At 41.9% G+C, this 26,840-nt stretch overlaps 1 protein-coding gene across 2 annotated transcripts in view; it reads right to left on the reverse strand.

The window, feature by feature from the left end:
• Positions 1-1,636: 1,636 nt before the first annotated feature.
• LOC306972980 (uncharacterized protein) overlaps positions 1,637-26,840 on the reverse strand; it is a 140,766-nt gene continuing 115,562 nt past the window's right edge. The window contains exons 3-4 of one of the 2 annotated variants that reach the window (XM_079569756.1): positions 2,002-3,427; positions 1,637-1,917 (exon numbers count right to left, since the gene is read on the reverse strand). In XM_079569756.1, the coding sequence (XP_079425882.1) occupies positions 1,662-1,917; positions 2,002-3,427 (1,682 nt within the window). In that variant the 3' untranslated portion in view covers positions 1,637-1,661. Of the gene's footprint in view, positions 3,428-26,840 lie in introns of both variants that reach the window. The other variant, XM_079569755.1, reaches the window with a different exon arrangement.

The following is a 26,840-nucleotide window of genomic DNA, read 5'->3' on the forward strand; positions in this document are numbered from 1 at the left end:
CCTTAGACAGAACTTCAGACTCCTGCAGGATAAAACAGTTAGATCATATTCTGCAACTCAAATATGTAGTAAAAACATACAATATAGAGGAAATTATTATTACCATTACAAAAAACAAACACATGATTGATGAAGGTTGAAAAAATATCTATGTATATCATCTGATGTCGAGTCATGTTTGTCCCAGTTCCTCTGAGTCATGGTGGGTCATGACAGATGTGGACAGGACTGTGGAATGATCAATAATGAACTAAAATCTGAATTAGATTAATTCAGGATTTTCACACTTGCATGTATTCTTCCATTCAGCAGAAGTAAGTTCCAAGGCAGAATCTCCATGACTTCCTTCTTTACTTCTCAGTCTGTGACAGACTAATGGTGCTCCTCTGCTCCTGTGCGGCACGTTTTGAAGCTTTCCGCGCGTTGTAAGCTTTTGACGCGCCTCCAGCGCGGCCCACGCTAGAGTTGGGAAATGTTGAACTTTTTGGAGAAATTTACGAGCGTCGACCAATCAGGAGCTTTCTCCAACAGTGACGTACGTTGTAGCTGAGCCACCGGGGCAGATTCTATGCCGGCCAAGGACAAAAAAAAAATGAAAACAAGTCACGGAGATTTAGCTTCATTGTGAACCGGAGGTACAGCAGCTCTGGGACTTTTACAACGACACACTTCAGTGTTTCTTTACCTAAACACCCAGGATTACAGGCAGCGACAAGAAAACTTATTTCTGTGGCTGAATCTGCGCTGGGAATGTGTTTGGGCCTCGAAGACGCCTGTTGTAGCTACGAACACACGCTGATGTGCCAGAGCGTGATAAGCGTCTGACTTCAGGTAAGCACAAGCGTCTTACTACGGGCTTTAGGCACGATTTTGACGCTCGAAACGCACCTTAAAAGGGTTCAGATGGAGAACAGACTGAAAGAGTCACTCGGAGTCCATGCACAACAAGAGGCAAAAAAACAAGAGTTTAGTTTGTTGCCATTCTATGGATGAGATGGATGTTTGAGGAGTTTTAAAATCACTGGTCTCCTTTTCACATGAGCCGTGTAGTTGCTTTTTCTTGACCTCTCCAGTCCTATGTCTATGACTGTTTTCCGCCTCTGTGTCTGTGAATTTGCGGCTCTGTGTGGCCTTTATAATTGCCCCTAGGGGACAAATAGTGTTTTAATTGAATTGAATATGCTAACTAATAGAAGTGATGGAGCGGGCACACTTCATGGTGGTGTCCACAGGAACTTCCGGAATTAGGTGAATAGACCACCAGTGGCTTCCAACCTGGGTCCACACCCCAGGTTGTAAACCACTGCTGAAGACCATTCTCAGTCATGTGACTTCTGGTTGACAATCAGCTGTTTGGAACTGTGCCTATTTAAATATAAATTAAAATGGAAGCACAAATTAATGGACATATTCAATAACAACAAATCTGTAGTGGTGGGCGGAGTTACAATCAGCTGATTTGCCAACCAAAATGGCAGACTGAGAATGGTATATATATCCAGTTCAGGAAGCACACATTGGACGTTTTCTCAACTTTGTGAGCTTTCTGACCTCTGAGCAGCCTGTGTATGGACTCATGACATTTTACTGTGGCTTAATGTGATCAGTTGATCGGATCAATATTTTAACCTGAAAAGCTCAGCTTTAGACTTGAAATAACTTCAAACTAATTGATCGTTTAAATGGCTTCTCTTTATGTGTTTTGTCAGATTACCATTTTGTGAAAAAGTCATTGCACAATGTGCACACCTGAAAGGTTTCTCTCCTGCGTGAGTCCTCATGTGTATTTTTAGGCCACCATTTTGTCTAAAACTCATTGCACAAACAGTACAGCTGAATGGTTTCTCTCCTGTGTGAGTCCTCATGTGTTTTGTCAGATTACCATTTTCTGAAAAACTCTTTCCACAAACAGAGCATCTGAATGGTTTATCGCGTGTGTGAGTCCTCATGTGGCTTTTCAGATAACTATTTTGTGAGAAACTCAATGCACAGACAGAACACTTGAATGGTTTATGTCCGATGTGAGTCCTCATGTGTTTTGCCAGATTATCATTTACTGAAAAACTCTTTCCACAAATGGAGCATCTGAATGGTTTATCGCTTGTGTGAGTCCTCGTGTGTTTTATCAGATAACTATTTCGTAAAAAACTCTTTCCACAAACAGAGCATGTGAATGGTTTCTCTCCAGTGTGAGTCCTCATGTGGCTTTTCAGATAACTATTTTGTGAAAAACTCTTTCCACAATCAGAACATCTGAATGGTTTCTCCACTGCGTGAGTCCGCATGTGTCTTTTCAGCTCATTATTTTGTGAAAAACTCACTGCACAAACAGTACACCTGAATGGTTTAAGTCCGGTGTGAGTCCTCATGTGTGTTTTTAGGCTAGCATTTTGTCTAAAACTCACTGCACAGACAGTACACCTGAATGGTTTCTCTCCTGTGTGAGTCCTCATGTGTTTTGTCAGATTTCCACTTTCTGAAAAAGTCTTTCCACAAACGGAGCATCTGAATGGTTTAACTCCTGTGTGAGTCCTCATGTGGTTTTTCAGGTAACTATTTTGTGAAAAACTCAGTACACAGACAGAACACTTGAATGGTTTATATCCGATATGAGTCCTCATATGGCTTATCAGATGGCTATTTCGTAAAAAACTCTTTCCACAATCAGGGCATCTGAATAGTTTCTCTCCTGTGTGAGTCAACATGTGGCTTTGCAGATAATGGTTATCTGAAAAACCCTTTCCGCAAACAGAACATCTGAATGGTTTCTCTCCTGTGTGAGTCCTCATATGGCTTTTCAGTCTACCATTTTGTGAAAAACTCTTTCCACAAATAGAGCATTTGAATGGTTTCTCTTCTGTGTGAGTCGTCATGTGTGTTTTCAATCTAGCATTTTGTGAAAAACTCTTTCCACAAACAAAACATCTGAATGGCTTTTCTCCTGAATGAATCTGCATGTGTGTCGTTAGGTTACTTTTTGATACAAACCACTTGGCACAAACCGTACACTTAAATGGCTTCTCTCCTGTGTGAGTCCTTATGTGTGTCCTTAAATTGAAACGAGTCGAAAGCCTCTTCCCACAGTGAGGGCATTTGTGTGGTTTGTCTGGACCTCCATCTCCACTCCCATTGTTACCATGAGCCGCCTCCTGCAGCTGTTCAGTGTGTGCTTGTGGAGTGGGACTTTCAGCTGAAGGAGTCCAGTCTGCAGAGTCGTCAGTGTCAGAGGAATTCTCTGCTTCTGCTCGATCTCCGTCCTCTCTGTTCTCCTCTTTCACTGTTTCATGAAGCAGAGACTCTTCTTTCTCACTCTTCACAGAGCCAATGCCTGGGAACACTTGGATCGACTCCTGTTTGATTTGAATCTCCTTTGGTTCCTCTTTAATCTGGACCAGACTGGGAGCCGCCTCATGTGGACTCTGAACACCTGCAGTGACAGACAGACAACAACAAATATAAAACACAAGCCTAAAAATAAAGTCTCTCAATGGCAGAGCTTGAAGGAGGCCCTGGGGCTACACTGGCTTTGACTGACAACCCCCAGGTGCCCCTCCCACCCATGGCTGAAAGCTTATGGAGCGGTTTACACGTAAATAGGAAAACGCAACAATAACATCCTCGGTCAATCTGCTTTTGCACAAAAATTATGAGAAGTCAACAAACCAAGGACAGGCCTTTGTCCAGCAAACGGCACAGAGGAAAACAGTTTAAACTAGAAAGTTTAGAGTGTTCAAGTTTTCATTTAGGCTCAGTCCCAGAGCTTACGGTCAAATCTAACCAACAGCCGGTGATTAACAAAACATTTAATCCTTCATTTACTAGATACAAATACATCTTGGTCTGTATTTGTATTTAACTTCCCATATATTAAGTGTATGTAAGCTAATTCCAAATAAAACAGGTCCAAATGTAGAGAAAATGTGTAATAAAAAGTGCAACAAAGAATAAATATAGGCCTAGGCTAGTTAGACAGAAGGACATCAAACTTTTCCTCCTTTAAAAGTACCGATAAGAGCACTGTTAAAGTACGGATCGATAAGGAGTATCGATAAGAATAGTAGTATCAATAAATCCTTAACTATATCCAACCTTAATTATGACACGAAAATACTTTGTTGATCTCACAATGAAGATAAGAGGACCGTTCACTTTTTCCCTCAGAGAAAGCCACTTTTCAGTAAGTCTCTTGGTATCGGTTAATATCGGCAGATACTCAAACCCCAGTATCGGTGTAGCGGCCAGAATGCCTGCCTGACCTCTAGGAGTCACTGTGGCTGATTCCTCCTCATGCTTCTTGCCCTGGCCCTATTTAAGCCTGGCAATTAGTGGTGCCAGGTGTTGCAAAGTGAGGAGGAACAGTCTTTTGACCGTGCTGAGCTCAAGTAAATAAAGGAACATATTACAAGATTACTGCGCTCCCTTTTTGATTGGAACACGCGTCTGAGAGCCTTCAAAACTTTGCATCCTAGTGGTTTGTGTGGCACAAGGCCACACGGCCTCTACATTAGTCAAAAGACTCCTCGTTTGGTTACAACAGACGACAAGGTGGAGAGCTGGAGCTGTTCGACACAGCCGTGTGGGTTGCTACAGGCAGTATTTGGACCACTTGTGGCGTGGAATCTTTCGAGTTGGTGCTGTGGACAAGCAGTGCAGAAGGTTGGAACGAAGATTACCATTTTGAGTCATTCACCGCTGGATCTGGACACTGATTACACGGTTAAATGCAAGAAACTGCAAATGTGTTCATGTTAAAGCTGTTGAACTTTCAATGGAACTCTTGCAAAGACAAAGTTTATAGCATATTTAAGTTTAAATGTACAAATGTTTGCGATGAACTATTTCCAAGGGGAAAGTTGTTTAAAATCCACCATTGCTGCTCAATTACAAGTTGAAAGTGAAATCGCAGCGCTTTTGGTCCGAAAGGCTGTGTTTGAAGAGAAATATGCATTGGAAGAACGACTGGCAAACATCAGAAGAAGAAAGGAACAACTTGATCTTGAAATAAAAATTGCAGATGCTAAATGTGCCTTACTAAATGCTACAAAAAAGAGTAAGAGGCCCACGCCCGGTTTAAAGGAACTGAAGAAACCAACTGTGGAGCTACCTGATCAACATGCAGTTGCTAAAAAACAGTCATCCTCTCTGGTATGTGAAGATACAGGGGCCGGGACATGTGACCCCTCGACTGTTGCAGAGACAATTCTACACACATCCATTACATCTGATCAGACATCTCATGTAACTTCTCCATGTCAAGAGGAACAAATAACCACCTCAATCTCCAGTGAAGTTGAACCCTCTGATTTGTTGGATTCCCCAGATGTGGTCAACAGTGCAGGCATAGGGCCAAATGCTGTTAATACCCTATTGGAAAAGGGTTTAGGAGGCCCTCTGGGGAAAGAGCAGGGAAGGATAGGTCTCCCTGTGTTAGGTTTTGTGGACAGAGGGAAGAGGAAGAGATTGGCAATGGCTGATGGAGGACCATTGTACATGGACATGATGAGAGCTGCTTATGAGTTGTTTTCTGACTTGGATGATGTTTTTTGGTCATTGCAAGGTCTGGACAAAGTGGAAGGCCTTTTCTGTTTAAAACGACCAAAGGCTTTCAAGAGAAAACGGTGGAAATCATAATGTTATCTTTTTGAATATTTGTATCTATGTATCTATGCATCTATAAGTGACTGAAATGTGCATTGCTAACACTGGTCAGAAGCTCTAAAATGTTTCCAAATGTCATTGTATATTGCTAAAAAAAAAAAAAAAAAATTCTGAATTGTTTTCCTTGATGAATTATTGTTAATGTTTGTAATTGTTCTGGCTGAGCAGAGACAATTAAGGGGCCGGTGTGTAGCGGCCAGAATGCCTGCCTGACCTCTAGGAGTCACTGTGGCTGATTCCTCCTCATGCTTCTTGCCCTGGCCCTATTTAAGCCTGGCAATTAGTGGTGCCAGGTGTTGCAAAGTGAGGAGGAACAGTCTTTTGACCGTGCTGAGCTCAAGTAAATAAAGGAACATATTACAAGATTACTGCGCTCCCTTTTTGATTGGAACACGCGTCTGAGAGCCTTCAAAACTTTGCATCCTAGTGGTTTGTGTGGCACAAGGCCACACGGCCTCTACAATCGGTATTTGAAGCACAAAAGCTGCATGTAGTTTAAACCTGTTCGAACTTCCTGAAACTTTTGGTTGTTGTGGCTTTCTGACGGAACTCTGGTGCATTCTAAAGGAAAAGTAAATCACTACATTTTAGTTTACAGACTTCTATTTTACTAAATAAACAGTAAACATGAGAAGCCTATAAGCACAATATTATGTAATTGTGATTTAGCCAATCAGGGCAGTGGCAGTAAATAAACAAATGCATATTTAAGTTTGGATTTTCTTACCTCCACAGTCTGGGTCTGCTTTGATCGTCCTGTAAAAAAACAAAAAGGTATTAATGACTACGCCCACATAATCTAAACCACAGTTAATCACTTTTTCATTTGTTTTGGCCTTTTCATCCTTATTATATTGACACGTTTGTTTCTCCAGAAGCTTTTCGATTTGCGTAAAGCCAAACTAGAGAAAGGTCCTCAGTTCAGATGGGGGTTAAAAGGGATAATGACAGATAGCTTCCAGTAAGTGCTGCAAACACGGACACAAAAAGGTACAGAAATTGGAAACAAACTGGACTAAAAATGGACTCTAGCCACTTCTTTATGTTTACAGCAGGCACACACGGTATGTAATTTTCTTTGATGATCATGGGTGTTTTATTTGACTTTCAGTGTCATTTTATTGATACATATATTGTTTTTGCTTATAGTTTTTCACTGAGGTCCAACAATATTTAAATGTTACGTTATGGCAAAACTGATGATAAAAAAACGTCAATTTGAGATGAAGAAATAAAACAGTGTGTGTGGAGTCCGTGTGTGATGAAGTCCCTGATAAAGACCCAAAGGCCTCGTGTTGTTGTGGACAGTCCTCTGTATCTGAGAGAGTCCTGTCTTGGCTCTAAACTCACCTGTTTTCATCCTCCGCGGGCTCCCACAGCTCCTGCTCCTCCTTCAGCGTCACTTCTGACATGTTTCACTGCGCTCTGTCCGCTTTAAGGAGAAAAGAGTGTCTCACTTCTGTTCAGAGCTAACGCTAACACAGCAGCACAACACAGCGCTCACTTCCGGGGTCTGAGCAGGTTCTTCTTCTGTGTCTGCTTAACGGCGGATGCGGACTGACTTAGCGCATTACCGCCACCCTTCGGAAAAATTGTGCATGAACGTCATTATGGCTTACATCTTTGGGAATAATGTAGCCTGCAAGCTACACAGGAATAAAAAAAAAAACTTTTACTCTATCAGTGAGTCTGGTGAGTTTTAAAAACGTATATTTCATTACTCAATGATGTGACGTCTTAGATAAACTGTCTTTTAAGATAAACCTTTTCCCACTGTCCTTTATTTTCCTTTTCATTAAAACCCTTCCTCCATCAAATTTCCTACACATCATTAAAGGAGCTATATCAAACAAAACTTTTTGGAGCTTTAAAGATAAGATAAGATGATACTTTATTTATCTCACAGATGGAGAAATTGCATTCGATGAGAGAGCATCCGGCAGCAGCACCCATTCAGTGCGCACCACTCTTTTTCCACTCTTTTTTTTCTTTGGTGAAAGATCGTTGTGTCGCGGCCGCCATCTTCACTGTTTTGGTCACAGGAGGAGCACTGGTTGATGGGAAATCTGTAGACGATGACCACGGCGGTGGAGCTCTTGCGCTTGGCCCCGATGTTCTTGGCCACACAGGTGTAGTTGGCCGTGTCAGACAGACGCGCCTGCTTGATGATCAGGTTGTGGTCCACAAGCCATGTTTTTTATGCTATTTCCTTATCAAAAACACCCCAAGAGTGTTTTTTGGCTTAATTCACGCAGTTCTCAGCAATCCTCCTGAATCCTGCTAAAACAGCGTTTTCAATATTTCTGTTGTAAAAAAGAAATAAAGGGAAAAAAAAGAAAAAAGAAAGGAAGTTCCCGGTCAGTGCTGCCCCTGCAGACAAAACGAACGCACCCCCTGAGCATCTGAACAGATGTCATGTTTGCACTGGGAGCTGTGAAGAAAGAGCTCTTTCTAACCTACTCTGGACACACCTGGTCTTTTTTCAGAGAGAGAGGGGGCGGAGTTAACTGAATCCAAGCGTCTTGTCTACCGGGTTTGAAAAATACCTCCAGAAAATACTTTAAAAATTGCCTCTTCTTTTCAACACCTTACTACCGGGCGACCCTGACCAACCTCAAGATTTACACTATAAAAACCCCTCCCTTTAGCCCCCCTGTCCCATTCATCGTGCCACAACTTTTTTACATGTTTTTTTAAACATTGACTTGGCCTCTGATTTTGAAACTTTACACTGAATCACATTTGTAGGTCTTTGTTTTATTTTCTCACATTTTCGGCCTATTTGCACACCCTGAGTGTTTCTAAGAGCTGTATGTGACAAGTACATTTCTCCATTGTGAGATCAATGAAGGCTTATCTTATCTTATCTTTCAAATATGGCGTTACACTATTGCTCTCAAGTCCAGAAACTGTAAGATTTGGGTAAAGCCGAACTGGAGAAAATGGGCGCGTGGTAAGAGGTTGAAATGTGTCTTTTCCTTCTTTGTGGAAGTATCGCATTGTTATTTGGGCCAGGCTGGTCAGAATCCAGGGCTGTTTTTCAGTCCCAGTCCGCCCCTGTTCATGGGTCTCAGAGGGTTTAGACAGCACTTCATCAGTTTCAGTACCTGATACATAAAAGGACGATCAGTTTCATTGCAGAAAACAAGAGAGCAGAGCCTGTTCCCTTTTAAATGTAAAGACGGCCTTTTTACTGAGCTGTTGGACACACCCGCCTCTTCATTCATAGAGAGGTGTGAACTGTTGACTCCCCAACAGCAAACCTGTCCTCCATTGGCTCCTCTCTGTGGGAGGGTATCGTCTGCATCTTCACTGCAGAGCTTAAACAATTGGAGATTGGAGGGAAGACACTGATGCAGTTTCTGTTGGAGCACAGGGAAGGATACAGCACTAAGGTACGTGTCGTTCGTGTTTGTTCTTGTGCTACAATTGTATAAAACAGGAGAGCTCTATTGTAACTTTTGTTGTTCTTTTGTGGCATTTGTGTGACTTTTTGTTGCGGTTTTGTTGCATTCTCATCCCCGTTTTTGCTTCTTTTTTTTTGCAAGAAGCTTTTATATTTGGGTAAAACTGAACTGGACAAAATTTGCTTGGTTCAGGTTAACAGGGGATTTGATCTCTTAATTGTGTAATAATATTTCTCATCTTGGGGGCCAGAGGTTCTGTGCTGGAGGGCCAGATTTGGCTCCTGGACCTGACGTTGCCCAGCCCCGGTCTAAAGCATGGCCCATTTTGTCTAATAGAATAAACATCAGATGCTAAGTCGACATTATGTAGGTCTGTGATAACCAGTGTGATAATGTATTACAAAAGTTTTGAGTTACTTTTTTTGCTCTTACCTGAGCCCATTTTCTCCTGTTTGGTTTTACACAAATCTTAAAGCATCTCAGTGTCTCATTTGAAAGCCAACTCCTCAAAGCAATTGATAACCATATCACTTTGGAAAAATCTACTACTACAGCATTTTTGCCTTGACGTCTCCTCCTCCGACTCTGATACAGACTCCCCCTCCACCCGGTCCTCCTTCTCAGACTTCATACAGAAAAATATATCATTGTTCTTTCTCTTTATGTATTGAATTGGTTTTTAAAATTTAACAGTTTCATTAACCCTGTTTTTCGACATCTATATAGACTCAAAAATGCAGAAAAGAAAAAAGGATAAAAAAAGAAAAAAGGCAACGCAGAAAACAAGTAACAGTGGATACAAATACATGTGTATAATAATAGCAATAACAATGTTCATGAGTATATCAAAAGTGAACCCAAAATGGAACAAACTCCACATTACAACACATTATCCCTCAGCTTTTAATCCAACACAAAACTCTCACATTGATACAACACATCACTAAGTGAGCTGGTCGTAACCACACCCGAACAGGCATGAGTTTACTGTTAATCAAGAGGGATTACGGCCCTACGGCCCATTGAATTGTAAAGAATTTGACTCACATGTATGTGTGCCTGCTTTATGGATATGTATGTATGCGTGTATGTGTGTACATATGTATATACATATAATGATGATTATTATTATTATGTTGAAGTAATGATCATTGTCATTATAACCAAATGACAATGAAACACTCATCTTCATGATCAATTTATCACTATTTTCAGCCTGCTTTTGTGATGTTCGTCACTATTTTGACATTTTTTTTTCAAGACGCTTTTAGATTTGGACAAAGCAAAACTGGGGAAAATGTGCTTGGTTCAGGTGGGAGTTAAGAGATGAAACATAATATGGTAATATATTTGTCATCACAGTTTTCCTTCTCACCCCCCGCCTTAACCGAGTGCATTTTCTCCTGTTCAGTTTTACCCAAATCTAAAAGCTCACAGCCTACAGGCCACAGTGACGCTTCATTTGAAAGCTAAGAAATAGAAAACTCATTGAAATATATATTTTTCCTTGAGTTATCATCTTTTCTTTTCTTTTTAATTACTTTAATTTAAGGTGGTTTGGAAGTTAAACTCTGGTGAATAAGATCTGCAGTTGTGTGTAGCTAATGTTGAGAGAATGAGAATGGGGGAAAGAGAAGGAAAAGTAAATCTTCGACTTCTTCCTTTCTTTTTGTATCTCTGTACACCAAACAGGCTCATTTATGTATGCATTTATTTTTTCAGGCTAACTGGTTCTTTGCTGTTCTCCCATGCACTCCCAAAGCCTTGAGATCCTCAACTTGGATTAAATAAAGACACAGAAGAAACGCCGAGACTCCAGACAGGACGTTTACATAAACCCTTTGCAAAGGACGTAAGATGTTCACTCTTGAGCTCCCCGCCGAGATGTGGACCCTCGCGTTTGGACATCTCTCTTTCGCGGACAGACTCAGGGTCCGTGTTATGTTTTCAATAAAACATAGAAAATCAGACGTGTGGGTCAGCTTAGCCTTTTATTACAACGTGGCTGCTGCATTCAAGTAACAACATCAACTGACGTCCTTACGCTGCTTCTACTATCTAGCGAGTAGGTTTAGCTCAGACAGCCCCCTAGTGGTGTAGCTGTATATAACAATACTACTATCAGCACATCCCTCTTTCTTTAGATGAAAACTGAATTATAACAATACCTGGCAATCACATATTGCATACTTGTAGTTACATCACCAATAGATGATTAATAACAAACAATTTAACAAGCATTTGTATTTTCTTTGAGCATAAGAACTTTTTTTTTTTTTTTTTTTTTACTTTGTCACTTATTTAAAGATTCAGTCTATCAGGTGGTTTGACAGTGCGTGCAGATCTTCTGAGCTCAGGTGATTGGTCACCTTGCTCAACACTGTCCTTTACAGGTGAGGCTGGTACAGGCATTTTGTTGTTTTCCTCAAACTGTTCATCTTGTGATCTCATAGTCTCTTGTGTACGCAACAAACTCCTCCGGTTTCTTCTTAGTATCAGTCCATCTTCAGTTTTTACATTGTATGATCTCGGATTCACTTCCTCCAGTACAGTTGCTTTCTTTGTCCATACTTTAGCATCTTCCACTCTGACAGTGTCATTGGGTGCAAGTGGTTTTAAAGTTTTTGTGGACTTGTCATAGTTGACCTTTTGTCTCTTCTGCAACCGTCTCATTTTGTCTTTCACTTGTTTGTGTTTCTTGGTCATTGTGTAAGGAAGAGTGGTTCGTAGTTGCCTTCCCATTAGTAGTTCGGCGGGAGATCTTCCATGTTCTAATGGTGAAGCTCTGTAGCTCAGTAGCGCCAAGTAAGGATCTGCCTTACTGTCTTGTGCTTTCTTAAGTAACTGTTTCACTATGTGTACCCCTTTCTCTGCCTTCCCATTGGACTGAGGATATAGTGGGCTTGAGGTCACATGTTTAAAGTCATATTCTTGAGCAAATAGTTGGAATTCTCTACAACTATAGCAAGGTCCATTGTCACTGTAAACAATCTGCGGTATTCCATGTCTCGCAAAGATTGATTTCATGTGCGTTATGACACAAGTAGCTGACATGTTGGACAATAGTGCCATCTCTGGGTAGTTCGACAGGTAATCAATAACTAACAAGTAGTTTTTACCATCCAGGTGGAAAATGTCTGTCCCTACCTTTTGCCATGGTTCCTCTGGAATGTCTGTTATTGTCAAAGGCTCTTTTGGTTGTTTTGCCTGGTGTTTGATACATGTCTCACAAGTTGCAACGACTCTCTCAATGTCTGCATTTATGCCTGGCCAATAGACTGCTGTTCTGGCTCTTCGTTTGCATTTCTCTATGCCAAGATGTCCCTCATGCAGTCTTCTCAGCATTTCCTGTCTCAGTGAGTGTGGAATTACAACTCTGTCTTTTCTTAGCAAATGTCCATTCACAACACTCAACTCTGCTCTTATGTTGTAGTATGGTTGGCATTCACCTCTTGGCCATTTACCATTTAACAGTGTTATGACTTTTTGCAGACAAGTGTCTTTTTGTGTCTCAACGGCGATTTGCTTTGATTTCATGTCTGACATAGGAAGCGACTTAGCAACCAGGTTTACATGTCCATCCACATCAGTCTCTGTGGAGCTTTGCTCTTTGTTTTGTGTTGTGGCCCTTGAGAGAGCGTCTGCTAACACAATGAGTTTACCTGGTGTGTAGATCAAGTTGAAATCGTATCGTTGAAGCTTCATCATGAGCCGTTGAATTCGGGGAGACATTTCACTCAAGTTTTTCTTGATGATGGCTATCAACGGCTTGTGGTCTGTCTCTGCCACAAATGTTGGTAACCCGTAGACATAGCTGTGGAACTTCTCAAATCCATACACTAGCCCTAAAGTCTCTTTTTCAATTTGGGCGTAACGGCATTCTGATGCCGTCATTGTTCTTGAGGCGTAGGCTACTGGCCTCCAGTTGTCTCCATAAGCTTGTAATAACACCGCTCCAATGCCATCTTTTGATGCATCTGTGGATATTTTCGTCTTCCTCCTTGGATCAAAATATGCCAAGACTGGTTCTGTTGTCAGTGTCTTTTTCAGTTGCTGCCATTCTGTGTCAAGTTTGTCACTCCATGTGAACTCGCATCCATTGTGTAGAAGTTGTCTCAGGTGCACTGTTTTTGAAGACAGATTAGGGATGAATTTTCCGATAAAGTTGATCATTCCAAGTACTCTCAGAACACCCTTTTTGTCTTCAGGACGTGGCATCTCTAGTATAGCCCTTATTTTATTCTTATCCGGCTCGATGCCCTCTGCTGTCAGCTTGTCCCCGAGGAAGGTGATGTCTGTAACTCCAAACTGACATTTTGCTCTGTTCAGTTTAAGTCCGTATTGTTTGACTCTTTGTAGCACCTTAGTGAGTCGCTCATTGTGCTGCTCAAGTGTGGATCCCCACAAAACGATGTCATCCACATACACTCTGACTCCATCAATGCCTTCAATCATGTGCTCCATTGTCCTGTGGAAAATCTCAGGAGCTGAAGAGATCCCAAAAGGCATTCTCAGGAAACAGTAGCGTCCGAATGGCGTATTGAAGGTACAGTATTTTGTACTGTCCTCATGAAGCTTGAGTTGCCAAAATCCTTGTGACGCGTCGAGTTTACTAAAAAACCTTGCGCCTGCCATTTCACTTGTTATTTCATCCCTTGTAGGTATTTGGTAGTGCTCTCTTTTTATGTTAGCATTTAAGTCCTTTGGATCCATGCACACTCTAAGAGCACCTGTTGGCTTGTTAATGCACACCATAGAGTTAACCCATTCAGTGGGTTCCTCCACTTTTCGTATCACTTTCAGTGACTCCATTCGATCCAGTTCCTCTTTAAGCTTGTCCTTAAGCGCAGCTGGAACGCGACGAGGTGCATGAATTACAGGCTGAGCTCCATCTTTCAGCTGTATCTTGTAGGTGAAAGGTAAGACTCCAAACCCTTTAAAGATGTCTGGGTACTGGTTCACTATACATTTTACACTGCATGGCTCAGAACTGTTTATTGTGTAGACCCGTCTGACTAGGCCTAGCTTCTCACATGCTTTGTCTCCTAACAGTGACTCATGTCCTTCTGGTACGATGATAAACATCAGACTGTGATATTTCCCTTTAACTTGTACTTTGAGTCTGCATTTACCTTTGGTGTTGATTGGCTGTCCATTATATGCTTGGAGTGAACTGTTGTTTTGGTAAATGTGTGGTTTTACCTTCATTGCTTTCACATCCAACTCATTCACCAGATTAGCTTTGGCTCCTGTGTCCAGTTTAAATGTGACCAGGGCTCCATTCACTGGTAATGTCTCTGTCCATTTGTCCGGCTCCACTGTATGGATCGTCACCTGCTCCATGGGTGTGTCCTGCTGTGACACCAGTCCCACGAAAAACGTGTCACTGAGAGAAGTTTCCTCCACTGTGTGCACTTTGTCTTTATGGAATTGTTTGTTCTTTGAAAAACATTGTTTAGCAAAATGGTTTTGTCCCTTACACTTATTGCACATCTTGCCATATGCTGGACATTGCTGCCTTCCATGTTTTGTGCCACATTTCATTTCATTTCATTTCATTTTATTTATTCTTTTTTCAAGGTAATGCAACCTAAAATAAAGCAACAATCCAACAAAAAACAAACAAACAATACATTCCATGAAAAGAAGAACAGGAGTTGGATGAAGAAAAAAAATCTTATAAACTCCAACCCCATTCTTGAAGAGAAACTTACAAACTAGATGGCCTAACCGATGTAAAAAACAGCAACAACAAAAACAACAACAATTACATATACACATACATACACATATACACACATATACATACATTTACACACATATACACACAATACACACATATACATACATTTACACACATATACACACGCAAAAAACAGATGTAATCAACTTTCGATTTTAACTTTTTATTTTTTTATTTTTATTATTATTATTACTATTATTATTAATGATTGTTTGCTAAAACAACAGTGATGCAATGGTGACAACAGTGGCAATGGAAACAACGACGAGGCCACCAGACCACACAACGCACACCCACACACGCACACAGGCAGGCATGCACGGGCACACACAGGCACACACACAGCACACACACAAAAGGAAGAAGAGGAGGATGTATGGATGTATATGTGATGAGCCCTATGCTGTGTATTGCATTAAAAAACAAGGTTTGAGTGGGCATCTGTCGAAAGATGTTTACCCTCTCACAGCTGCCCAGCACCTGCTTGTCCTACATTTGTGATTGACTGTGTGATGCCCTAAAATAGGTGGTGTGTTTAAAAAAGAGACAGGAGTTAGCAGAAGTCCAGAGGTGCTACGCCCCAGACATTCCCCCACTCCTGCATCACATATACTGAGGAGGATGTGTATATTCGTGATGAGCCCTATGCTGTATGGTGTGTTAAAAAGCCAGGTTTGTGTGGGCAGATGTTGACAGATGTATGACCTCCCACAGCTGCCCAGCACCTGCTTACCCTGCACTAAAGAATCTTTAATGATTTTATTATTATTGTTTTTTCCTCTTTATTACTTTTTTTAAATTATACTTTTGTTTCATATACTGTAAGCATACCCGTATGCACCCATACACACACACCCATACACATGCATAGGTACACGCCACACAACCAGACAGTCCCGCCACCGCCCCCATCACCACCACATCTTTTGCAATGAAATGTCTCTGTGTCTTTTGATCCTTTATTTTGCACCTTTTTATACATGCGTCCTTCATGCCGTGTGGTCACTGCAGCCACCGCTGTCCCTTCCGCGTCCATTTCCTTCACTGGACCGCTAAAGGTTTTTGCATGTTGTAGAGCAAGTTCACTGGCATGGCAAATTTTTACTGCGCCTTCCAATGTTAAATCTGCCTCTCGTAGAAGTCTTTCTCTCATTTTCTTGTCCTTTATACCAAATACGATCTGATCCCTTATCATGGACTCCTGTAGCTGTCCAAAATTGCATGTTCTCGCTTTTAGCTTTAAGTCAGTCAGAAACGTATCAAAACTTTCTGCGGGTTGTTGTAAACGTGAGCGAAAGACGTACCGCTCGAACGTTTCATTCTTTTTGGGTGAACAGTGTTCATCAAACTTCCCCACTACCACGTCAAACTTTTCTTTATCTTCTGCAGTCGCGAAAACAAACGTGTTGTATACCTCCACCGCTTGTGGACCCGCTACGGTAAGAAGCAGTGCAATCTTCCGTGCATCAGGCTTGCCATCCAGGCCGACAGCTTGCAGGTATAGCGTAAACCGTTGTTTAAAAGTTCGCCACTCACAGTCCACATTTCCAGTCCAATTGACGGCATCTGGCGGCTTCACACTTTCCATCACATCCGTCTTTGCTGGTCCACTCCTGGTACCATGTTATGTTTTCAATAAAACATAGAAAATCAGACGTGTGGGTCAGCTTAGCCTTTTATTACAACGTGGCTGCTGCATTCAAGTAACAACATCAACTGACGTCCTTACGCTGCTTCTACTATCTAGCGAGTAGGTTTAGCTCAGACAGCCCCCTAGTGGTGTAGCTGTATATAACAATACTACTATCAGCACAGGTCCGGGCCACGTGTAAATACTTCCGGGACCTGGTGGATAACACTCGATGGAGCGACTGGATCGTGGACTTGAAGAAGTCCGGTGAAGAGTATGAAGATGACTTCTGGTGCTTGCTCCGCCGCTGGAGAGTGACCTCTGTGCGACTGTTTTCGGACCACGGCTGCGAACGCGTGGCCGATGAGCTCCCGCAACTAACCCATCTGATAATAAACATCAGATACTATACCATGCCGGACTTCAGGATATTCAACAACTTGGATCGTCTGCATGTAATACATCACACTGCGGTAGATTTGGACTTGTTGTTCCGCACGTTGCCGCGCCGGTTGACGCACCTCAGAGTTTGCCAATGCTTTAACGTCAGCGCTCCCATTCTCCCCTTCGGCATCTACCCAAATTCACAGTTGAAGAAGCTCAAGTCGTTCGCTTTCCACTGTGTGTCTGACACCCATCCAGTGGAGACGCTGCACTTTTTCCTGTACTATTTACCTCAGCTGCAGCACTTCTCCATGGACATGTACACAGATGATCCCTATTATGGCATCATATCAGACCTGCGTCCACTGCACAACAGCTCCCTCTCAAGTTTGGAGCTGATAGGCTGCCAGACCGAGTGTTTACCAATGGACTTGGCAGAGATGTTGCGCACGTTACCTTCCCTGCGGAGCTTGGCCATGTATTGCACCAAATATGAGAGTATTGATGCATCCCTGAAGCTGTCTGCCTGGCTGAGGGACCTTCCTGCTCTCACCTCTTTGGTCGTGGAGTCCAATGATACGCATGGGATTGTAGGGTCTATCCCCTCTTCGGTGACCCGCCTCTCCCTACTCCCGTTGTACGTCGACCGTCAGATCATGACAGCTTTATCCGCGCAGGTCCCAAACATCCAGCATCTGCACGTGGAGCCAAATGACCCTCTGGGCTCCGACGCCGCGCTCATCCCGCAGCTCTTCCCCAGACTGAATACTTTGCGCCTGTGCCACAGCCAGGTCCCAGAGGACGCCTTCCTTAGTCTGGCTTCGCTGAAGGAGCTGGAGATCCTGGAGATGCAGGACGATGAGCCTCCGCCCGCCGGGCTCGTGTCCAAACTCCGAGCACTGACCAACAACAGAGTCATGATCAACAAGAAACCAGACTCGAATAAGCTGTGGATGAAGTACTGTAGCTGCATGCCTCATGTCCCAACACACTACTGGGCATGAGTGAAAGGTCAAAGTCAGGACTACGCCTTGTTTAAACTCACCTTGTTTAAGCAGGTTCATGAATAAAGCAATGTTGTTGAAATCCAATTGTGTTGGATTTTAGAGGCTTATTTCTCGTTCACATCATGCTACAGTTGGTACATGTAAGTTGCAATAAAGATCGTCAACTGCGATCATTCTTCCTATGAAGTGCTTTACGTCCATTTACAGTCTCATGTAAATGTGACCACCTGACCCTTTTAAGGTCGTGATGCACAGCCAATTCATCCTTTATCCCATCTGTTAAGATAATACGTCTTTCTGTCACTTTTTAGTTATGTTTTTGGCGCTTTTTAATTGTGTAGTTGCTGCTTTTCCGGCACGTTTTTATCTCAATTTTGAGGCTTTTTTTTTTTCAAGAATCTCGCAAATCTCGCAAATTTCCATTCATTTGTTGCATTTGAACAGAGGTGGGTAGAGTAGCCAAAATATTTACTCAAGTAGGAGTAAAAATGTTCTTACTGGAGTATTGTGAGTAACCGAGTAACTGAGCAAAAAAGTCAGATTTATTTTCAATGACGCCATCAATTGTGGGAAACAAAACATAAAATCATGTGGAATTCGTGACATTTCCCAAGTAAATTCTCAGAAAATTTCAGAAAATATAGAAAAAAACAAGAACAAACAACAAAGAACAACGAGCATGAGACCATTTACATCTGTTTTACTGATAAAAATGAAGCATTTGCTATTTAAAGCAGAACTAAGTAAGTCATGCCCCTAGAGGCCATCAGCGCAACTGCAGGGGTCCTAGCATGTTACGTTTGTTTAACTTAATTAATTGTTTGTGAGAGTAAATATTACACTGACAGAAAAGGCGAAGGGAGAGGGAGATACTATACATCCAATTGCACACTGGACATATTTTTTTCACCCATACATGGCTGTAAATACTGTTGAAAGCGCCGCAAGCCCGAAGCTAGCTTTGACTGTTAGCCTGTTAGCGTCTTCTTAGTGATTCTATTAGTGTGTATTGGTTGTTCTTGTCCGGTGGCAGTCAAGTTGCAATTGTGGTTTTCTGGCCTGAGACACCGGGGGGGATGAAAGACCCCCCAATCATCCCATTAACACTTGTATTACCCCCAGAGGGACTACGGAAAGCGTTTATGAAGGTAAACACGTTACTTAGTACTGCTTTGAAGCAGAACTAAATAACTCATACCCCTGCAGGTGTCGTAGCATGTTGCGCTTTTTTTTCCTCATTAATTGTCTGTGAGACTCAATACTACACTGACAGAAAAGACAAAGGGAGAGAGGGATATTGTTCATCCAACTACACAATGGAGATCTTTTTTTTTTCACTCAAACTTGGCTGTAAATACTGTTTAAGCGGCGCAAGCCCACAGCTAAACCTCGCCCCGGTTACATTTAAAATCTCTCCTTCAGCCTGTTTACATGTATAGCTTTGCTGCAGCGGCTAGTTTTGTTGTGTCTTAACTTTAAAGCCTTGTTGGCCAAATCAGTGACTTAAAGATCATTTACATGATCTGTAACACATTAGCCTATGTACAGCAGGTACATCATCAACCATGTACCAGGTTTGTGTATAACCTTGGTTGTTGTACATTGGCCAATTGTTAAAGCTTGACGGCATGTTGAGCTTTGTCGCTTTATGTTAAAGGGGCTAGATGCATGTTTGCCATTTTATACTCACTACTGCCATCTCAGGTCATACGTGTAACAGCACCTTCTATATTAAGCTTGTGCATGACGTCACTTTGGACCCGAATTAACACCTTTTTGAGTGATAGTGCAGGATTTTAGAGGCAGTTGTGGTGAACAGGTCTGGGCTCATTCTACACATTAGGACATGGCTCTAGTCCCTTTAATGAATTATTGAATGAATTATTGAGCAAACAATTCATTTGATTATTGAATGAATTATTGGATGTGGACTGCGTAATTTAGTCCCTAAGGATAATTGTGATCATGATTACCGGTAAGTGTGAATTTAATTGTTTTATTTTGACCTTTATTTCCAGGTCAGGTTTTTTTTATACCCATTCACCCCATGAACTGAACCCCTGGCGAGCTGGTAGAACAATCTTTTCTGTTTTGTTCCCCTGTGATCCTTGGAATATGGACTTGAGCTTTTATTTTCCAACTACTCAAATATGGATTAAAAACTGAACTTCTGCGAACAAAGTCATTCAGACACAGTAAATCTCAATTCTGTTTTTGATTGTTGTTTTATTTGTGGTTAATATCCCATGTCATTTCCCCCTTCATACTAATGAATGCACTTTCTTATTTACAACTTATTGGTCTTTTGTCATTCAAACCCCACAAGCTCCATGAGTACAGTCATATTATCATATTGGCATAACCCTAATCTTCAAACATATACAGTGTTACATACACCACGAGTGAAATGTAAATCAGCTGCATTTCCTCCGTTTTCCAAATTAACCGCGTTCATGCACTTCTCCCTCATGTTGTATGTCGTCCTCAGCCCTTCTCAAATAGGCTCCAATCGCTGTGAGAAAGCCGCCATGCCTCAGAAATAGGGCCTGAACGTCTCCCTATAAAAGCAAAAAGCATTGACGACATTAACATCCCAACAGATAAAACATTGATTTGGAAAGAAAGTCTTTGCCTTTGTTAAGAAAGTGATCAAATTGGAGATTGTGCGCTTGCTCGAAGGCTGTCCTCCAATGAAGAAGCCGCCAAAGTAAATTCTGGATATGTTTTGGACCTTGGCGTGTAGACAGGCCAGCTGCCCGATGTCACTGCTGATCATGTGCAGTAAACTCGCAGCCAAATCATCTTTCGAAAACTCTGAAATCAAAAAGGACATTCAAATGTGTTCAATAAACCCAACAAATAAAAGGATTGATAGTTATAACATGATTGTGCTGCACCTTGATCGGTGGTAGCTGACTTGCCAAAGCTACTTGCAACAATGTCCTCTGCGTAGGAGTTATATGATCCGTCATAGATGTCTTTAACGAGCAGATCGACTTTCTTACATTGTCCCTTTGAGGCCAGTTGTAGCAATTCATCAAAGCTCTGCAAAAACATAAAAAAACAAACAGGTATTGGGAACTAGAAAAGTTGAAAAATTTGATTTTTCCCAAAGGACGACGTGGGCCCACCCTGAGTACTCAATACCGGCAGAGTCGGGTGCAGAAAGCACTGGGCAGTAGTTGAGGCCAGGTGCCATGACGGCCCAGAATCTGGCTGTTGGCACGTGGAATGTCACCTCGCTGGGGGTAAGGAGCTTGTGCAGGAGGTTCAGAGGTACTGATTGGATACAGCTCTGGCACTGCCCACGGTGAGAGACGACAGGCTGGGGTGGGCTTGCTTATAGCCCCTGAGCTCAACTGTCACAGTGAACAAAAGGGTTGCTACGCCTTTGGGTCGGGGACAGACTCTCACCATTGTCTCGGCCTACGGGCATAACATCGGTGCAGAGTACCCGGCCTTCTTGGAGTCCCTGGGAGGGGTACTAAACATTGTTCTACTGGGGGACTTTAAACGCCCACGTGGAGAACGACAGTGAGACCTGGACAGTCCGGTTTTGGTCTTCTGTGCTAGTAAAAGTTTGTCCATAACTTACACCAGGCTCATACACAAGGGTGTCCCTAAGTGCATGTGGGGACATAGTGGGGTGCTGGAGAGGAGAGAAACAGTGTGGTTTTCATCTCGGTTGTGACAAACTGGACTAGCTCTATATCTTCCATCGGGTATGAGGTCCGGGACATTCTATGTTGGAGTTTGGTTCATTGTCGGCAACCAGTCAGACCTGTTCCCAGTGCAGGTTGGTCTCCGTCAGGGCTGTGCTTTGTCATTGGTTCTATTCATTATTTTTTTTGAACAGTTATTTAACCAGGGGCTGGAGGGTGTCCAGTTTGGGGACCATGGGATCTAATCTCTGCTGTTGCTGATGTTCTGAATTTACATGCACATGTACATAGTAAAACAAATGAGTAATTTGATATGAAGTGACTGTGATTCAAATGAAAAAATTATACAATAAAATTAGGAAAAGGAAATACCTTTGCTTGGGTTAACAGTTTTCCTAATCCCCCAAAAGTCGTTCCAGTTATTAAACTTCCTCCAAGCAGCTCAAATGTATCTTCTGATTCAACCTGTTGGTGAAATGTGCAACACTGTTATTGGCTAAGGATTCTGAAGGTCAGTGGTGGACCGTCAGGTAGGGGAAGGTGAGGCGTGTGTTGGGGATGAGGAGAGGGAGGTGCGGAGCTGCTGAGGATAGCTTTAATATAATAACAAAGAGTCAATGTCACCACTTCTAATGGCCAGTTGGACGTGTTCAGTGCCGAGGTACCTTAATGCACTTCCGTTGTGTTGAGCCTGTCGAAGTGGATGGCTACTGGACTTTTTGTGTTGTGGGTCTTAATATTAGATCTATGTTTTCCGATTCCTCAGTGGCCTGGTTGTTTTGCCAATATATGCCAGGCTGCATAGGCATTTTAACGTATAAATTAGCCTACATTGTTTGTATTGCAACTGATGACAGCTTTTCAGATTTTTGTGATGTGTGTGTCTTCCTAATGTACTGGGACTCAGCCAGGAACAGGTGCAGGACTACAAGTCCTAATAGGAATCCCACATAGCACCAAACTGTGGGTCTAGTATCTTTTTATTACTTTGCATTTTGCGTTGGGTTGATCTCGGGATGTCTCACCCGGGTAACCACTAAACTGCAACCTTAGGGTTAGGGTTGACAATTATTTACATTGAAATTTCAAAGCGTATTGACTGGAGAACTTGCAGCCTATATGCCAGCGTGATACCTAATTTGAAAGCCAATACCTTCTAGTTGCTAAAAAAAAGATCTGTGAGAGTGAAACAAAACTTACGCTACATTTGCCATTCTTAAAGGAACAGGCCACCGTTTTTCCGGACTGAGATATGTTCTTACCTGGGCTTAGACGAGTTGATGCGTACCTGTCAAGTAAGCCCTCAGTCAAGCAAGACGACCAAAGATGTTGTTAGCATTTGGCGTCTCCCAACATATTCCTATAGCTCCAAATGGGGGTGAAGTTGGAACTAAGCTACTTGCTACTAAGATAATCCAAGGGCACGCACAAAGACCAGACAGGTACGTATCAACTCGTCTAAGCTCAGGTAGGAACATATCACAGTATGAAAAAACGCTGGTCTGTTCCTTTAAGCTCTTTAGCCCCACCTGAACAGAGCACATTTTCTCCAATTTGGCTTTACCCAAATCTAAAAACTTCTTGCACAAAGCGTCAAAAAAGCGAAAAAAAAGAAAGAAAGAAAACAAGCATGAAAACCAAAAAAAACAACATAAAAAGTAACAAAATAAAGCCACAAAAGAGCTACAAAGGAGTAACAGAAAAGTTACAAAAATGTGACCAAAATGTAACAAAAAAGCAAGGAAAGTGCAGCAAAAAAAGTGAGAAAAACAATGCAAAAATGTATTGAAAACGCAACAAAAAAATCCACAAAAGGGCAACAGAAGAGCAACAAAAAGTGGCAAAAAATAGATGAAAAAAAAGTTTAAAAAAAAAGTGATGACAACACAGCAACGATGCGAGGAAAAAGATCAGTTTAGATTACTTTTGTAGGTCTGAGCTTTCAAATGAGGCATTACCCTTGGAGAAGCTTTTAGATTTGGGAAAAGCTGGAGTGGAGACAATGTGCTTGTTAAGGCGGGTGGTTATGAGGTTAACTGTAATTACATCCTTATTAGGTTTTAACTAACCCTAGCCCCGTGATCGGGGGGAAGGCAGGTAATGGGGGGGGGGGGACTGCTGCTTTGGTTTGCATTGGTGAACTTCGGTGAACAAAAACACCACGTAAAATAGCGGTTTATCCATTGTGCCTTTCTCAATCAATTCATATGCTTTAGAGTGAACCCAGGTTGCTGCTGGAGGCCCTGACTGAAGCCCCACAGCACGCCACTACTAAAAGTCTGCATCGTCGTTACATTACCTTGAGGATGGAGGCACCAGAGCCGACGTTTACCAGTAGATAAGGGAAGATATCTGGGCGAGTTTTCTGAAATTTGAACTCAGAGTCTGCGTTGTCGGCAAACACAAAAGCTTCGTTGGGAACGTTCCTCAAGACAAAATTGCAACCCTTTATCAGACAAAGCATCTCATCCTCTTCATCCACCCTGCCACAAGAGAAAAAACATTAACTTGTCATTGTTAGTCTCCTGGTATAGTTGCCTAAGTTAGTGTTGTAGACAAGTCAGGACAAGATAAGGACAAGACGAAGTTATTACTTGAGTCCAAGTTTCTTTTCAATAACATCTTTGAACCTTTGAGCTCCTCCCCCTGTGGCTTGAATAACTTTGGATTCTGCATTCATCAGGTGATCTTTGATAAAGTCCAAGTATGTCTCAAAACAAGCATTTTGGAACATGATAAACCTCAGGCTTGCAGGGATTTCTTTCCGGGCTGATATTTCATACAGCTTGCTGTGTGCCTCCTTAAAAATTTGCAAAAAACAGAAACACCCTTAGGGTAAATCGACCCCAAATCTCATATAATCCATCAATCTTTCCAAAAGACAGAACTTAAGAATTTCCACATTACCTTGGCAGCGTGGTTCTCTGAGTGCACGTTTGTCACTTCATATTGAACAGTTGAGTAATAAGCGATTTTAGTAAGAGATGCACCTGAAGAAATGATTTGGATCAGCCACAACTTGCTTGTTTACTTGCTTGCATAAGCTTAACCATTAAGATTTAAAGCACGCCAAAATGCACTGCCACGCCTTACATTTCACTTACCATACATATAAACTTACAGGAACATTGCTACACAGACACTAAACACCACATTTTCAACATTGCAATAGCCGAGTATCATGCAAACAACAAACACACACACACACATACACACACACACACACACACACACACGTCAAAGAAAATATGGACATATCGATACCTATATCAATTGCAAAAGGCATTGCATTCTCAAAGTGGTGGAAGATTTCATCAGGAGGAAGAGGAATGCTTAAGTCCATGGTGTCCATTATTACTCTGAAAAATAAGCAACATGTTGACAATGTTAAAATGAGACAAATAAAGGAAACTGACCTTCAAGTTCCTTATTCAACCTCAGAATCAGACTCAAGAAGAATGGGTTGCTTTTTGAGAACAAAAGCTCTTTTCTTTTACAATCGAATGTTGATCTCTTTTGGAAGTCAGACGACTAGAAGCTCATCCAAGTTTTTTCACAATTTATTCAGCTTTGGTTACAGGTTAAGCCAGATTACTCATTGTAATGTTGCCTTGACATACAGTATGTCTTGACATACAGTATGTCAAGGCGACGTCACAAAAGTTATTGAACAAGAGCTGGTGTTTATTTGCACTAGAACTAACAAAAGATACTGCAGCACATCCCGGGATGGTACAGAGCCTCTCGAATGTATTCATACACCTTGAACTTTTGCACATTTTGTCATGTTTACAACCCTAAACATAAAGATTTTATTTTGATTTTTTTACTGAACGTTCACACACAAGTAACCGAAAACTGTGAAGTGAAAGCAAAATGACACATGATTCTGTTATTTTTCAAAAAATAGAAAAGTGAAAAGTGGGGCGTGCATAAGTATTCATACAGCATTTTCTGAGTGCATTAAATTGCCTTTATAATAATTATAATGACTCCAGAATGTTCACACCTTGGCCTAACCATTAAATAGAGGCCACCTGTGTGTAATCTACTCTCAGTATAATTTCAGCTGTTCTTTTTGGCCCTCAGAGCTATGGTCGGAGTGTATTGGTCACTAAACAACATTATGAAGGCCAAGGAGCACCAGAGAGGTCAGGGATAAAGCTGTGGAGAAGTTTAAAGCAGCATTAAGTTATACAAATATTTCTCAAGATTTAAACATCTCCCGGAGCACTGTTCAATCCATCATTCAGAAATGGAAAGAGTAGAGCACCACTGCCAACTTACAAAGACACGGCTGTTCACGTAAACTAACAAACTGAACAAGGAGAGCACTGGTCAGAAATGCAACCAAGTGCCCCAAGATAACTCTGGAGGAGCTGTGAAGTCCTGCCGCTGAGCTGGGGGAATCTGTACATGGGACAAATGTAAGTCGTATCTACACAAATCTGGCCTTCATGGACGAGTGGAAGAAGAAAGCCATTATTGAAAGGAGGCATAAGAAATCCTGTTTGAAGTTTGCTAGAAGTCATATGGAGGACACAGCTCCATGTGGAAGAAGGGGCTTTGGTCAGATGAGACAAAAATTGAACTTTTTGGCCCAAATGTGAAACGTTATGTATGGAGCAAACCTAACACTGCTCATCGTCCTGAGTGCACCATCCCCAGTGTCAAATATACGGGGCGGAGCATCATGCTGTGGGGCTGCTTTTCCTCAGCGGGGACTGGGGAGCTTGTAAGAATAGTTGGGAACATGGATGGAGCCAAATACAGAGACATTTTGGAGGAAAACCTGCTGGAGTCAGCAAGAGAACTGAGGCTGGGGCGGAGATTCACCTTCAGCAGGACAATGACCCTAAACACAAAGATAAATCTACAATGGAATGGTTCAATAAAAACATATGCATGTGTTAGAATGGCCCAGTCAAAGTCCTGACCTAAATCCTATTGAAAATCTGTGGAAAGGTCTGAAAACTGTTGTTCACAAACGTTCTCCTTCTTATTTGACAGAGCTTGAGTTGTTTTGTAAAGAGGAATGGGCTAAAATGTAAGTCTCTACATGTGCTAATCTTGTAGAGTAAGACACCAGAAGACTTGCTGCTGCTATTGCAACAAAAGGGGGTTCCACAAAGTATTCATTCATGCTGTATGAATACTTATGCACGCCCCTCTTTTCGGTTTTCTATTTTTTGAAAAATAACAGAATCATGTATCATTTTGCTTTCACTTCACAGTTGTCGGTTACTTGTGTGTGAACGTTCAGTAAAAAAAATCAAAATAAAATCTTTATGTTTAGGGTTGTAAACATGACAAAATGTGCAAAGGTTCAAGGTGTATGAATACTTTCGA

This window comes from Gobius niger, assembly GCF_951799975.1.
Source record: "Gobius niger genome assembly, chromosome: 13".
NCBI lineage: Eukaryota > Metazoa > Chordata > Actinopteri > Gobiiformes > Gobiidae > Gobius > Gobius niger.